The sequence below is a fragment of the Boleophthalmus pectinirostris genome, unplaced genomic scaffold, assembly GCF_026225935.1.
Source record: "Boleophthalmus pectinirostris isolate CB_2022bp ecotype Guang Dong unplaced genomic scaffold, ASM2622593v1 HiC_scaffold_19, whole genome shotgun sequence".
Classification (NCBI taxonomy): Eukaryota; Metazoa; Chordata; class Actinopteri; order Gobiiformes; family Gobiidae; genus Boleophthalmus; species Boleophthalmus pectinirostris.
Genome location: NW_026571140.1, coordinates 26076586 through 26092641, shown reverse-complemented (window position 1 = coordinate 26092641; position 16056 = coordinate 26076586). Strand labels below are relative to the sequence as shown.

Below are 16056 nucleotides of genomic sequence, written 5' to 3'. Positions count from 1 at the left end.
TTCAATAATGGTCAAATCCACCTTTATTTTTTGATTTATGAATAATATCTATTGACTTGGGTCACGAAGGTTTGTGACTTTTAAAATATGGGTCCCCAGAAAAAAAAGTTTGGGAAACACTGGTTTACTGTCTAAATTTTATTTCTGCAAGTGCTTTTTCGTAATTGTGTATTGAATGTTCTCTGTTCTTGACCAATGGCTGTGAATTAGAGAAGTTTAAAAATAGTTAAGTGTAGACGTTAGTTTACTCCTTGGAGTCCTGGGAAGAAAACCTGCTAAATTAAATATGTGGGTGATATGGGTATTTTTAGAGCCTGTCTCAATATTAAATGTGTCTATTCTATTCCACAATGACGCAAAGATGTTAAAAAGAACAAATTCTATCCTACTCCAAGTCTTCGCACTTGAATGTGAGTCTCTACCAACCCAATGATCAGAGGATCAATTTCCGTTCAGACCAATAGTATACTGTCTTTGTGTCCTTAGGCAACACATTTTACTTTCTTGCCAAGTGTGAATGTGAGTAAATTGATGAACTGCCAATGTAAAGCTTCTCTGAGTGTTTATCAATATAACATGTTAAATTAATAAAATGCAGTATTGTTTACTACTGTTTAAATCCACCTGATATGCTGTATGGTGTGCAATAGGGGATGTGAATGTTTCAGCATTTATAAGTGTTAAGAACAAAACAACACTTCATGATTTGACTATTTCTCTAAATTGTCAGTTAATGTCAGTTCATAACATGCTCTTATTGCTATTCAATGTAATATACCCCACTCCTACTATAAAATGAGGACATGTCTAACAATGGAAGTTGGAAATGAAAAATGTCCCACACAGACAATTCTCCAATAGAGTACAACTCAGTGCAGTCAAAAGAAGAAAACGCCATATGAACCACCGGGTACAGCATGCATCACCAACTGTGCAACTGTCATCTTCTCTAACTCTATGGTCCAACAAACTGTTTTATTGTGATATGAATGTACTTCTATTTTAAACCACACGGAGAGGATCAGACTCTACAAAGCATTTACTAGACACCATCTCATACTTTATTGCAGCTATAAAACTGAATGTGTGCTCCTAAACAGAGGGAATCCTAAACAGAGGAACGGGATAATATTTGTTCACATGACAGCTTAATCTCCACTCTCCTTGTGAAACCTTTACGAAGGAGCAATCAGGCATTTAATTCAGAAGTTTCTTATCAGAGCCGCAGTAATGATAATCACAACAATAATGGCAGTGTGACATTGCTGTTTAGCACAAACATCTCCTCAGTGTATTTATGTGAAAAGGTTCCAATATACGGGCTTATTACTTTCGCAATATTTCAGCATTGAGAATTGCGCTAGATTTTTCTATCTCTTCCTTTTCACATTAACCTTATAAAGGTCCTATATTAGGCACAACTGACTCTTGTGAGCGTTTAGCCATGTTTGAATGTTTTACTTCTTCAAAAACATACTCAGAGTTGTACTTAGACTCATTCACACGTTTTAGTCATCTTTCATTATTAATCTGTACATTAATTGAGCTCAAAATGCTCTGTTCCACCTTGTGATGTCATGAAGTGGTAGTTTTCAGGTTACCAGCTACATTTTACCTTTTGTTTAGTAGAGATTGACATTTCCAGTGCTAAAATTACCTGAATGAGTGTACTGACAGTGTATGGAGTTTAAAAACACAGTGTAACACTTCCTGTTTTCTTTCTGAGAGAAGAATTAAGCCTAAATATGCAGAATTTGTGTGTTAAACATGTGTGAAAGAAACAAAACACAACTCCAGGTCTGTTTTTGTTGCAGAAACTCCATAGATCAGAAAATAGTGTATGGGCCCTTTAAAGATCTGAAGCAAAAACAAAACAGTGAAGACAAATATAATGCTCATTTAAACAGTATTTTTGACAAAAAAGTAGTAACAAACTTAATTATACCAGTTGCAACATTCAAGTAAGGGTTAACTAATTTTTGCCCATATGACACATTTGAGGGGGGAAAAGTTTTGCATTGTATAGTTTTCTGACATCTGAATCAAGGTGTTAAAAGCAGTTTATAGAAGTTTTCACAAGTCCAGATGGCTTTTTTGCCCACACAAGCAAGATTAACAAGATAAATGTTTCAAGTATCCCAGCAGTTTCAAACACTTTCGCACACTTTCTCCACTATACTATTCTATTCAGAACTAAAATAAATCCTTCCTGTTTCTTAGATTTCCCTTAAGTAGATCATCTATTTGTAATCATGTGTTGATTTGTAAACTATTTGTCTTAGATTTATCCATAAAGCTGCCATATTATGCTTTATTCTGTCTTGATGAAATACTTTTCGGTGCTATTACACTGCGGATAAACCATGGATTAAGTGTTGTTGTTCTCTGTTGACAACAGTGGGCTTGAAATGGCTAACGGTTAATTAGAAGCATCTGCAACATGACAATAGCAAATACATGCTTGTTGTGACGGCAATGTAAACAGGTCAAAATGACTGTGTGTGTTTGTTCTGAATGACAACGATCAAGCATAAAAAGGGCCAAAAACACTTTACTTCACACCTATTTTATCCTTGTGGCACTGGCTTTCCATTTATTTTAGAGATGATCTTAAAATTGTATTGTTTGTTTTTAAAGCACCCCAACGTACATCTCAGCCCGGGTCTGTGGTCCACCCCAAACTCTGGAACACTCTCCCCCCTCACATTAAAGGTACAGTGTGTAACGTTTCTGATGTAGGGTCTGCACCTGCTTGATTCTGTGAATATGGTATTGCTCTTTTTAGAATGTTCCACAGTATAACATTAAACACATACATACCTTATATTTATTCAGTTATAGGTGGTTTATAGGAAAAAATACAAAAATAAAAATTGGCCTCGTTTGGTCTCCATGAGGATAGAAAAGCTTAATACCATACTATGAAACGTTTCAGATAAAGCAATAACATCTCCATGGAGAAAAACATTTGACAGACCCTCTACCAGAAAAGTTACACAATGCACATTTAAGACACACTTTTATTTACTGACTTTTTTTTTTACTTACTGACTTTTAAAATACTGAGTATTTTTTATGTGTTTTATTGACTTGCTTATTTATTTTATGCTTTATTTTATACAATGGGATAATTTATATTGTGCCAATGCTGCCAAAAAAGACTTTATATTGGTAAAAAGTGCTATAGAAATGAAATTGGATTAGATTGGATTGGATTTTGAGAAGCATAAAAATATAATACAGTTAAAAGCTCAAAAAGGCCACTCACTACAGTGTCAAGAGGCACAGTTTTGGCAGTAGTCATGTACTCACCAGCCTGGTGCGTGTTAACTGTGATATTGGCCAGGGACCTCGCAGCCACTCCCAGCCCTGTCACCCCATTCACCGCCTCCACGTGGAAAGTGTAGTTGGCGTGCACTGCGTACTCCAGGATCGCCACAGAAGTCCCAGTCAGACCCAGAGCTTTGGGAATAAATCGCAAGTCGGGCTCACAGGGCTCACACTGGCTCCCCCCATTGTCCGAAGAGTCACAGCGCTGGCACAGCACGTTATAGGAGAGGTCCTTCCTGCCCCCACTGTCCCGCGGAGGCATCCACTGAAGGAACAGGGCTGTGTCGTTTATCAGGGACACCAAGTTCCTGGGAGCTGACGGGGGTCCTGAAAACAGATGCATATTAGTTACACAGGGTTTCTTATTCAGAACACTATGATGGTCTTTCATGATCTTATTATTGTGACTATAAAAAGTGCAGTTTATCTCTAAAAACATATTTCCATGATGTCATGCATGTATTTTCAAAAATTAAAGGTGCACTATCAAACTTTTCTGATGGAGGGTGCAGAGCATGGCATACAATTTATCTATCTTCATAGGGACACATTCTTCCACAGGAAAAAAAAACAAAAGACAAAACAAACAAAACAAAAAAAACCCCCGCCTGTAATTCAGTTTAATTCCATTACTGTACATTCCAGGCAGAGCAATAACATCTCCATAGAGACAGACAAGTTGTGGACCCTCCAGCAGAAAAAAAGGTTACATAGTGCACCTTAAAACCTTGAAACACCTTTCGATAAATAACATTTTGGGTCAAATTAAACAGTATATCTTTAATCTGTCCTAAATTTGCCTATACTTGTTTACTTACATAGACTCATAATTACCTCAGACTATGTGGGAAATAGTGATAAAACAGCAACCCATGTCAAACCCATGGGTATCATAGTCTAAATATAGCTCTAATTGGGATCAGTGTTGTACTACAATGGACAATATTGCACTCTTGAGTTTATGCACATCATCACTCCTCTGCCAACGTGTAACCACGGCAACAGTCAAATGAAATGTTGAAACTACAAACTGATCAGAATAAAACATCTTAATAGACTTGTCAAGTTTGATGAATATGGATATTGATGATTGATATGAATATGGATAATACTGGCATTACTGTATCATTAATATTAATGCAAATGGAATTTGAGACTGAGATTGCGTCATCACACCTTATCTAGCAGCATTTTATTTACCTGTTTGGAAATAGTAGACCAATAGACATTTTTATATAAACTCCTGGATTTTATTGAAGTTATTCAAGTATTCTGACACCACAATTTGTTAGGCCTATTCCCTCATAGTGCACTAGGAGTTGAAGAAGTTTAAGCTTTTTTGTTAAGCTGTTAAAATCATTTTGGCTAATACTGACTGAACAAAAGATTTTATCATTTTTGAAGATCAGTCTAAATCACAGGCCACAAACAGTAGGCCCAGGGTACTACTTTCTTTGAGCTGCAATAATAATCAAGTATGGTGTTGTACTGATTAAGCCATTTTCATTAAAGAAGGCATACTGAGCTTTTGTAAGCCATATAGTTATATTCTATGACACCCTTGAATCAGTATGTTGTGTTTTGAGCATTTTAAATCGAAATATTCATTTAAAATGACTAAATAAAAGAAACAAGTCAGCTGATTTCCAGGTTAGAAAATCAATGGAGCTGATGAGGTATGAGGGAATGATTCATGTTTGCTGTAAACATCGCAGCAGATTTGATTTATTTTTATTTATTTGTGCCAAAATGGCTACATGATGTTGCTGAATCCCATGTGTATCACATATTAAAAACGAAAAAGTTGTTTTGTCTCTTTTAAAAAGCCGCTAACCGCCCCTCTCAAAATTTTACTCCGCGTTTAAGCAAAATTTGAAAAAATGCTCCAGAGTGGGCAGTGCTTGGCGGGTTGGAGGAAGCAGGGGGATTGGCTGTGGGCATACCCAAACTCTGAAACAGACATGGTAGGACATCGCGGTGCCCAATCTCTGACTAAATTCAAATGTAGTGGCCAAAGTTGAACCTAAAGAGGCTGTTAACAAACACTGCTTTGGACCCAAAAGTTAGATTTTTAACAAATATGCACTAAAATGTCAAAATAAGACCAGGGGTATGTCTTTAATTAAGACCTATTTACAGAGTGAATCGGTTTTAAAAAAAAATTTTTTTTGAGTTTAGTGGCTCTTTAATGTAGTAAGTAAGGTAACTGTTATAAATAATGGATTCTATTAGGAGCAGGATCCCTAGATATTAGCCATGTGGTAACCAAGGGGCAGTAAAAAATTTATATAAATCTGGAACCACCAACACTCTTGTGGAAAAAGTCAGACTTCTCACGGTTACTGAAAAATCATCTCAGCCCTGTCAGTATTTTGAAAGTACAAGCTGTGAGTTTTTAGAGTGTGCTTTGTGTGGAACGTGGGCGTTGAGCCTTCAAGTGCATGCTCCCTGCATGCTCAGCTGTGCCATGATACTCGTCAGTTTGTGCTGTGACAGATATCACACCAGATGTTATTTTCACAGCTGAGATGTGAAACCATAAGCTTGTAGGCATGCATTTACATTTAGCACTATTAACATCAGACAAATAAAAAGGAGATAAATATTCCAAACATGACAGATGGCTCCAGAACAGACTGACAAAGGCACAGAAAAAGTGAAATAAAACATGGCCGGATGACAGCAGAGTTGTACTGACTTGTGCACGCCATGGTGGAGGGGTCTTTGAGGGCTCGGTAGAAGCTCTTGTCGCAGTGGCAGACTGTGGCAGCCTGGTCATGGCTGGAGCTGTGGGGAGGACACTTGGAGCATTTTGTGTTCCCAGCAAACGCCTTGAAGAATCCAGGTTTACAGGCTGCAGACGAGACACAGGGCAGAGGCAAAAACACACAGCAAGAGTTAATATTCTACATTAGATGATGTTTGATATGCCTAGTTGGGCCCTGGTATATAGGGCAAATGTAAGGCTGTATGTCTTTTTCTGATGAAAAAAAAAAAGGTACATATTGGTATCTGTATTACTAAAATTATATAATAATAGAAGGCAAAACAAGAAAAATAATGCTCAGTTAAAAGTCACAAAATTTGCAGTGCCTGTCTCTCTCTCACGATCCTCCAGGCATCAAAACTAGTGTTTGAGTTTTTGTATGTCTGTATGTTTGCTGTTAAGTTTTTCATTGTTGGTAGTACCTTAACCTTCTTGCACCATACCGCTGAGGTATGGAGCCCAGCCCAAGGGAAATATAGATATAAAAAAATCTTAATTCAAGGAAATGTACCTCATTAAAAATGTGAAAATACAGAACTATCTTTGTTTTAACAGTGGTCCAAAGTGATTCCTCTCTTACCTTGTGCATTCTCAGCATCAATTATTCACCACAATGAGTTTCTAAGCATTTTTCACAACTCTGAGAGACCAGTGCAGAGTGCTGTGATGATAAAGCTAACAACAACTAGCATGCTAAAGCATATGTCCTGATTATCACACATTAAAATATTAGATGCAGACAGCACACAGCAAACATATTTTGACCTTAAGCACTATTTATATAATATATCTGTACTGGGGAAAGACAGACAGTTTCTCAGTGTGAGGTGTAAGCACTCTGGCTTACATCCATTCAAGAAGTTGTAAAGAGCAGTTTTCTAATTACCACCAGTTTAATTGAAAACTAACATTCACTCAATGCTCAGCCTATAAAAATAGCGATATTGCATCTGAAACTCTTTACTGCTGCCACTTCTCATTGTTATTCAAGCAAAAGTTTCAATAACATTTCCTAGAGTTGAGATGAAACTTGGGTTAAAAGATGTAAAAAAAAAAAAAAAAAAAAAAAAAAAAAAAGAGAGAATAGGCCCTGGTGTGCATCTGCAGAAAAACAGTGACGACCAGGCATTACTGATGCACTGTGCTGGGTTAGCACTGTAGTTGTTGTTAGCATTACCACTCTGGTCTCTGAAAAAGTTGTGAAAAGCACTCATAGACTCATGGCAGTGAATAATTAATGCTCATAAATCATAACTTTGGGCCACTGCTAAGAGTTTAAAATGAACTGCTTCTGTTTTTCACATTTTTGACGGTAACAATCAGGTACAGTGCAAGGTTGTCCTATTACTATTCATTTAGCAAAATATCATTTGTTTGTGTTTTTAATAACTTCAGATTTAGCCTATATTAAATTCCTTTAATATCTATGATAACTTTCGTAATTTGGTATTTTTCCTGTTATCTCAGTGTAATAGATTTTCTATTAACCTGGTTTCACCTAACCTCATATTGCATTCCTGCCTGCCACCAAGCCTCTTCTTTTCTTATCTTTCTTATTACGGAGACACATAATTCTCACCTTTTCTTTATTATTTTTTATTTTTTTCATTTGTGACTCCCAATATTCGTTCTAAGTTCAATGTTTTTTTTTTTTTTTTTTTTCTGCTCTTCTTTTATCAGGAAACCCACAGCTGATTATTTTATTTCCATATGGGTCATGCAGCGGCTGTGAAAAAGTTAAGGTGGAATAACTTGAACTGAAGACTATTATTATGAATATTAATATGATTATTTTATATATGCTCGAACTAGGTTGTGGTAATGAATTCAAAAAGGCTAATAAACATGCTAATTAGATTTCAGAAGAGTCATCATTTTAGGGGTATGGTAATTCTGACATTTTAGTTTTCAAAAGTCATTGTGGTAAATTGTTGTCAAATGTCACTATGACCTCTTCTTCTTTCTTAAGTTATTCATTTGATTGTGGATGAGTTATTGAATGAACACTGAACAAGACAATAAAGAAATGCTCTTTTGTAAGATGTACGATAACCTTCTGTCATGTCATGATTTCATCTGAAAAATATATTATTACAGTATATATTATATTATATATATATATATATATATATATATACATATATATATATATATATATATATATATATATATATATATATTTTTTTTTAAATTTTTACTGGTACATATACATTTATATAACTATGCCTTATATGACATCAGTCTCTTGTTATTTTTTTTTACTTATTTTGAATCTATTACTACCATTTATATTTTTGTTCTTTGTTATTATAATTTCATTTGTTATAAATGTGGATGTGTGAGCTACTGTGTTCAAATAATTTCCCTTGTGGATCAATAGTTTGTCTAAGTTTAAGCCTATAAATCTAAATCCCAAACTGATAAACGCACAGACCTGCGCATATGTACATGGAGAGAAGATGGACCATCCATCAGAAAAGTTACATAGCACACCTTTAATCTGATTATATTCTCTGTAAACCTCTCAGTTGTTGTGCTTTTGAAATCTAATAAAACTGAATCATACTGAACATTTTGTGTGATCTAGCAAAATAAGTAGAAAAACCCTTGACACAAAATCACATAATTTAATTTGTGAATCACTGTCTAATCAACATAACAAGAAAAATAAAAAATAAACCTGAAGAGATTGTCAGCACCACAATACATCTTTGGTTGTCACCCAATGCTAACTGTGTTTTGCCCAACATTTTCCATGTATGTCATCTTTAGTGTCCATAGGAGCGGCTAAATGAATAGGAAGACAGCATCCTCCCTGAGGCAATGTGGCTATTACTGTAGTTTACCCCCAGGTTTGGCTTATACAGATCCATTTATGAGAATACAGCAGAATAGTTAACTCAACACTGCAGTTAACCTTTTTCATAATTTTAGATGTATTTTGAAAGTTCTGCTTCAAAATCGCCCAGACAATGACACAGAGAGGGTAAATGGGGTAAACAAAACACAGCAATGTTACACCTTCAAGACATTTCATATTTTAATTGGCTTTATTATTGTGGAAGAATCAAGCAATTCCCCACACATACAAAATGATTTCTGCAGTTCAGCAAATGTCACCAATTTACAATGGCTTCGGGGTCCAACACTCTCAAAGACCGTGGAAAAAACATTTTTGTTTAACAGACAAGTTGGAAGGAGTTACTTTCCATTTAGTCAATTTGTTCAGGTAAAAATCTTCTAAAAAGGGCTTTTCTCACCTACAACTGGTTGTTTTATATTGAATTAATTATTCTATGAGTATGAATTTTATGCAGTTTTACTTAACATAAGTTCTACAGGGACTGTGGGTGGAAACTCTTTGGTAAAACCTGGCATCTGACATATTTTAAGCTAATTTGTGTTTTTGTTTTGTTTCGTTTTGTTTTTTTGTATTTTTTTTGTATTGTCCTTAAGCAAATAAACACATTCAAATTCAAAGAAACCACAAAAAACTGCTTTCATTTATACTAGCTTGACACTGGCACAATGCATAAAACGTTGATTACAAGAATAATGAAGCTAATTATATAAATGGCAAACAAGCAAACAAAAACAAAACATTGCCAAAATGGTGCTTGTGTATAGCGTCTAATGAGAAGAGTAATTTGTCAGTGGGTCTCATTTGCAGACACCTCCTTCACTGAGATATCACTGACTATGCAGCGCTCCTGCCAACAGCAACAAATGCACACATCCATTTAAGTCTCCAGATGCTCCCTGCAATAAGCTCTGCACCACAAACCTATTACAACAGTATCCAAAATGTCTGAAAGCATCCAACACAAAGTGGTACACAAGACCATATCTATGAGCACTATCAGCTGTGTGACTTTTCAAAGCATTCATATTCACACAAGCTATTCAAATCTGTATTTTCAGGCCAAAGAAAGTTTCATTTAGTATTTCAGAAGAGGAAGTCCATTACAGAAAATAGTACACAACAGCTCGAAATTTGCAAACCAACCACAAGAAGAAACAAACAAATTCAACTATGTAGATCAGTTAGTCGGGTAGGGCACCTGGTACAAAACTAAGACATATGGCTAAAGAGGAAAGAAGAGAAGAGAGAAAGAATGAAAGAAGATATGATGCTAGTGTATGTGAGAGACGAAGAGAGAGCAACTGTAATAACTGTATGAATGTGACACTTTAGATTAAGGCACAGTAATACTGTGGTAATATGGGACTAGCCTAGTATGATAATTAACTATAGGTACATTATGATAATTACAAAATATTGCTCATTGTACTGGTAGCACGTTTAGTAATTATAACCCTCATCCAAATGAAGACAGCAAATTACCAGGAAACAACATGGTTAGTATTTTGGTAAATGGTCATTGCGCTTTTCCACCTTCAAGGCAATCAAAGTGCATAACATCAAGGAACCACTGATCCATTCATACACACACACATTAATACACGAATGTACACAGACACTGGGAGAGAGGTGGGTTAAGTGTCTTGCCCAAGGACACAATGACAACATTCATCTGTGGGAATTGCACCTCCAACATTTGGGTGAGTGCTCTACCAATGAATGATGTTTATGTTGATACTTATGGATCTGTATCTTTTACTGCTACTTTTACTACTACTATTTCACCGTGTTTATGTTGAGAGCGGGATTCAAACCACCAACCTTTATTTCAGTGGATAAGCACTCTATCTAATGAGCTACCTTTCTTGCATCATGGAATCAGGACATTTCTCCCAGGTATCTTAATATTTCCATCCTATCACTGTTAATAAAAGTAAAGTATGACTACATCTAAAAAAAAAACTGATATTAAAAAGCTGTACATGTATATATGTACCAATACTTCTTCTGGTGGAGGCCAATGTTTGACTGACAGAAGAGGAAAAATATAACAAAGTCTACAAACTCCTCAATATTTGTATTTTAAATAGTATGAGGGCACATTGTGTTTAAGGTTTTGATTGTTTGGGAGTGTGAGGTTCTCAGAAACAGATGGAGCTAGACAGTGTGTGTTTACTGAGGTCTCCGTGCTTTGATATGCAGATAGGTCCTTCACACAGAATGACTGATGCTAGTGTTTAGCTCAGTGCTAACAGAGTATAGATGGGCTTTTGACATATTGGCATATTCACAGAAGGTAATAAAGTTATTTTGTCTCCAAACACTTCAAATCATTTGCAGTTGAGGAAGATAAAATACACATCAAAATTCTAAAAGTTGGAACAATTTCTAAAAAACACCACCAATAACTGGAATATTTTGCTTCCACAAATGTAACTTTTATAGCTCCAGTACACTTATTTATACAAGTTTGCTTTTAGACGTGCAAATATCATTAAAATTATAATGGGTATAATAGGCATTTTCTTATTGACACTTAATAATGAAAAATGTTTAAAGGTGCACTATTTTTCCTGGTGGATGTTACTGCTTTGTCTGGAATGCTTCACAATATTAAACCTTTTTATTAGAGACCAACCCAGACCAAGTTACAGATTGCAGGGATGCCTCTCCACAGAGATCTGTGGAGAGGCATCCCTGCAATAAAACCACCTGTAATTGAATGAATAAAGTGGAGCAGTTTAATGTCATACTGTGGAACATTCTAGGCAGAGCAGTGACATATCCAAAGAAACAAGCAGGTGACGGACTCTCAACCGGAAAGTTATATTGTGCACTTTTAACCACACACAATTCATTTAGTACAGTATTCTTGACTTTTTTTTTTTTGCCTTATGGGTAGGTATCTTTTTTTTTCACCATTGTCTAGCTGTGTTCTTTGTTTCTTTGGATGAAGGCACTGGGAGCAACATCAATTTTTAAACAATTTTACTTTAATCCAGACACAAGCCCATGTACAGTACTTCTCATTCCAAGCCAAGATAAATGAAAAGAGTTGCATCAGAAACAGCCCCTTCCAAATCAATACGCAATCATAGGAGGCAGGACTTGCAGAGGCACCCCCCTGAAGAGTAAACCTGATTTGAAAGATCTGACTATATTGCTTAAAGCACTTGTTGCAAAGAGCGGCTTCCATTTTGCTGTGTTGCTTCAGTTCAAATAAAACCACACTCAATGACATCTCCATTTGCCTCCCACTCAACGCTGTGCCTTCTTTTTAAATACATGCGGGTGACGAAAATGAACAAAAAGCATGATGAGTCTGTGATGTTGCTTATCTAGGTCATGATATAACGCAGTGATCTCCCGCTTTAACCCTCGAGAGGCTGACACTGGATGAGAGCGATGGAATAATAAATGTTGGATTGAGTCGTCAAACCCGTCTGGCACTGTGCTACTGGGCTGGAGAGTGTGGTTTGATAAGAGCTGATGCTGTTCTTTGTTTAGGCAGCTGAGAGGGGAGAGATGGACATGTTGGAATATTTTTGGGAGTGTTAGGGGTTTCCACTCTCTCTCTCTCGCTCTCTCTCTCTCTCTCTCTCTCTTTCTCACTCTCTTTTCCCTGTCTCTCTCTCCCCTCTGCTTCTTGCTTCCTCATTCTCTATCCCCCTCCCTTTCCCTCTCTCCCTCCCTATTGCTCTATCAACCTCTTCTCTTTATCTCTCTTCTTCTCTCTCTCTCTCTCTCTCTTTGTCTCGCCTTCTCTCTCCCTCTCTTTCTCTCTCTCCTCCATCTCTCTCCTATGCCTCTTTCTTTTGCCCCCTCTCTCTCCTGTGCCTCTCTCTCTCTCTTTTTCTCTCTCCTCTGCCTCTCTCTTGTTTCTCTTTCTCTCTCCCCTCCGTCTTTTGCTCGTTTCTCATTCTCTATCCCCCTCTCTTTCCCTCTCTCCCACCCAGTCGCTCTATCCACCTCTTTCTGTCTTTCCTTCTCTTTCTCTCTGTCTCCCCTTCTCTATCCCAGTCTTTCTCTCTCTCCTCCCTCTCTCTCTTGTGCCTCTTTCTTTCCCCTCCTCTCTCTCCTGTGCCTCTCTTCTCTCTCTCTCTCTGCTGTGCCTCTCTATTCACTCTCTCTGCTGTACCTCTTGCTCTCTTTCCCTCTCTCTCCTTGTTCTGTTTTGCGTGTCTCTCTCTTTTGTGCCTCTCTTTTCTTTCTCTTTCTCCCGCGCCTCTCTCCGTCTCTCTCTTTCTCGCCCCCTCACTCCTGTGCCTCTCTTCTCACTCTCTCTTTTTCGCCTCCTCTCACTCTTATCCCCGCTGGCTCCTGTGCCTCTCTTCTCCCTCTATCTCTCTCTGCCCCCCCCTTTCCTGTCTCTCTCTCCTGTGCCTCCCTCTCTCTCTCGCCCCCTCTCGCTCTCGCCCCCTCTCACTTCTATGTCTCTTTTCTCACTCTCTCTCTCGCCCCCTCTCTCGTGTGCCTCTCTTTTCACTCCCTCTCTCTCGTGTGCCTCTCGCGCGTTCCCCATGCTGCCTCTCTCAGACGGCTTTGATCACACTCCCCTTTGAAGCAGTGTTCCAAAATGAAAACGAGGAGAAAGCAGAAGTCATCCAAAGTTCAAACCCAAACTTACTGCAACTCTATCATGAGGCGCATAAGCCCAAGCAAGACCTATGGAAAATATCGATTAAAACTTGAATTAACGTTGTAAATCATTCATCACGTTGCCATCATGCGTAGTACTGTTGATGGAAACTTTTCTAACCCACGGTAAATGAGATCAAATCACCTTTCGAGGATTACTCTGAAAGAACATCTTGACATTTCTGAACTCAATAGAGATATCAGGAAAAGTGTGATCTCTGTATTCACATTCATATAAACTACTGCTACAGCTGAGCCCGGGTTCAACTCAGATCTGCTGTTGCAATATTCAAATGCTGTTTTAGTTTTGGTGCTCTCAATATTTAAATGAAGATGCTTGAAGTTGCCAGACCAAAACAAAGATAACGCAGACATCAACAGAACTGCTTGCCTGATGTACAGTCAGGAGCATTTAAGGGCTTACATTAAGGGCTCACAAGGTGGAACACAGCATTATGGGCTTTGGAGACAGACAGACTAATAATGCAGGATTACTCAAACGTGTGAATGCAACAATGCAACTCCAGGTGAGGAATGTTTGATGAGGTAACAACATTCTAACATGACTACCTCACAAGAGTCAAATGTGTGTAATATAGGACCTTTAAGCTATTTTATGAAATCTTGATTAATTTCTGAAAGTATTGTGAATGATCACATGCAAAGAATCAAGCATTGGATATCTGATCTCTGTTGCAGTGCAGTGAGTGATCAATCTCAGTTAACTGTGTGAGAATCTATCTCCTGGGAGACTGGCTGTATTACCAATTACAAATTACAAGTTTTCATCGTTCTAAATGCCAATGTAACAATTCAACTGAAATGTTTTCTGCACCGAGCAACTGTTGCTAATGGCCAAAACGTGACAGCACAGATCTGCACCAAGTTACTGGTTATATTTCACATTGACATACACTTTTGCAGACTATTGTCTGATCTATGTTATAATGTTGTTTTCTCATCACAAACTAGACTTCTTCTCTCAGAAGGAGAGCACTCTGTTCCACCTTGTGATGTCATGTGGTAATACAGGAATTGCTCCACTATGTTTTTAAACTCCATTCATATTGCCCTGTATTGGCCCATCTCCTCTGAACTAAAGGTAAAAACTACCATAAAAACTACCACTACATGACATCACAAGGTGGAACAGGGCATTTTGAACTTTGGAGATGCAGACATAATAATCATAAGGGGTTACTCAAACATTGCAAATGAAACAAAGCACAATTCCTGGTATGTTTTGATGAAGGAACATCATTATAATATGGCTTAAAGCTACATAGGTCAATTTAGTGTAATATAGGACCTTTAAAAAGGGCGCCTATCACTGGATTAAACACTGGAATCCTAAAGTCTGTTAAGCAAAACAATTCCACTAAAACAATCATTTGACCTTTAACTGACCCCTGAGGGCTGAAGCATCTAGGTTGCAGAATTATCTCACAATTGTACAAAATACAAAAAACACCTCTTTAAAACATAAAACTGAACAATATGACTAGGTTTTATAGGTTACAACATCGACAAAAAGTCAATGAACAAGGACATAAGGATAGAAACAACAAAGAAAAAAATATGTTGAGTTCAAAATGTGATAGAACAATATGGTGGTAATTATTGTAGGCAAAGCAATTAAAGTAAATAATTAGTGCACTGAAACACTTCCTTAACGCTGCAGTAGTTTATCATATTAGACGTTTTTCTTGGTTAAATGAATATGCCTTTGAGTTCTTGATCTTCTGAGTCACAACAAAACAATTTCTACGGGAATGTCATGTTTGCAGCTCAGGGCTTCTATATTCCTCCACCGGTCTTTGTAGCTTTAAAGTGTGTACGACAAGCTTATATGATTCTCAAATTTTGACTTTGTAAATTATTGTTTTACACTGATCAAGAAGAAATTTATGAAAAAAGTTGAAAAATATGTTGAAAATTACAGGAAGTAGGGGAGAATTCTGTCCAAAAGTTTAGCACAATTTATGAGCAAGAAACACATTTTTTTAGATACCAAAACTATTATTTAAACACGGTAAAAGTGTTTTGTTATATTTTTATTTGTCAAATAATCATTTCCGTGTTCATTAGAGGAGTTTTGGAACAGTGTATTACATGGTTACTAGGTAACAGTTATGCAATTCCCTAGCGTGGTGTAATGATTTCCAACTAGGAAGTAAAATTTTATACCTAATAAATTGCCAAACTGGAAAAGGAATTGTAAAATATTTTCTAAAATCTTAAATATAATAATGTTAACTGTGTTTTTGCAACACGAGTAGTTCAGCCTGTCACAGGGATGTAACAATATCCAAATTTCTATGTGCGATATTTTCACGATATTCATCTCATGGTGCGATATTTATTGCGATAGTTTTTGGAGACTAACAAAACTGTGAATATGGTACTTTTTCCTTTTAAAAGCCCGGACAAGACTTAATCCAAAGAACTAAGATTTAAA

The 16056-nt window shown here is 37.0% G+C and overlaps 1 protein-coding gene across 1 annotated transcript in view; it reads right to left on the bottom strand.

Moving 5' to 3' along the window:
- Positions 1-16056, bottom strand: part of LOC110173089 (ephrin type-A receptor 6-like) — a 63268-nt gene that overhangs the window by 23607 nt on the left and 23605 nt on the right. The window contains exons 7-8 of the mRNA XM_020939063.2: positions 6029-6184; positions 3313-3657 (exon numbers count right to left, since the gene is read on the bottom strand). Coding sequence (XP_020794722.1) covers positions 3313-3657; positions 6029-6184 — 501 coding nt within the window. The remainder of the gene's footprint in view (positions 1-3312; positions 3658-6028; positions 6185-16056) is intronic.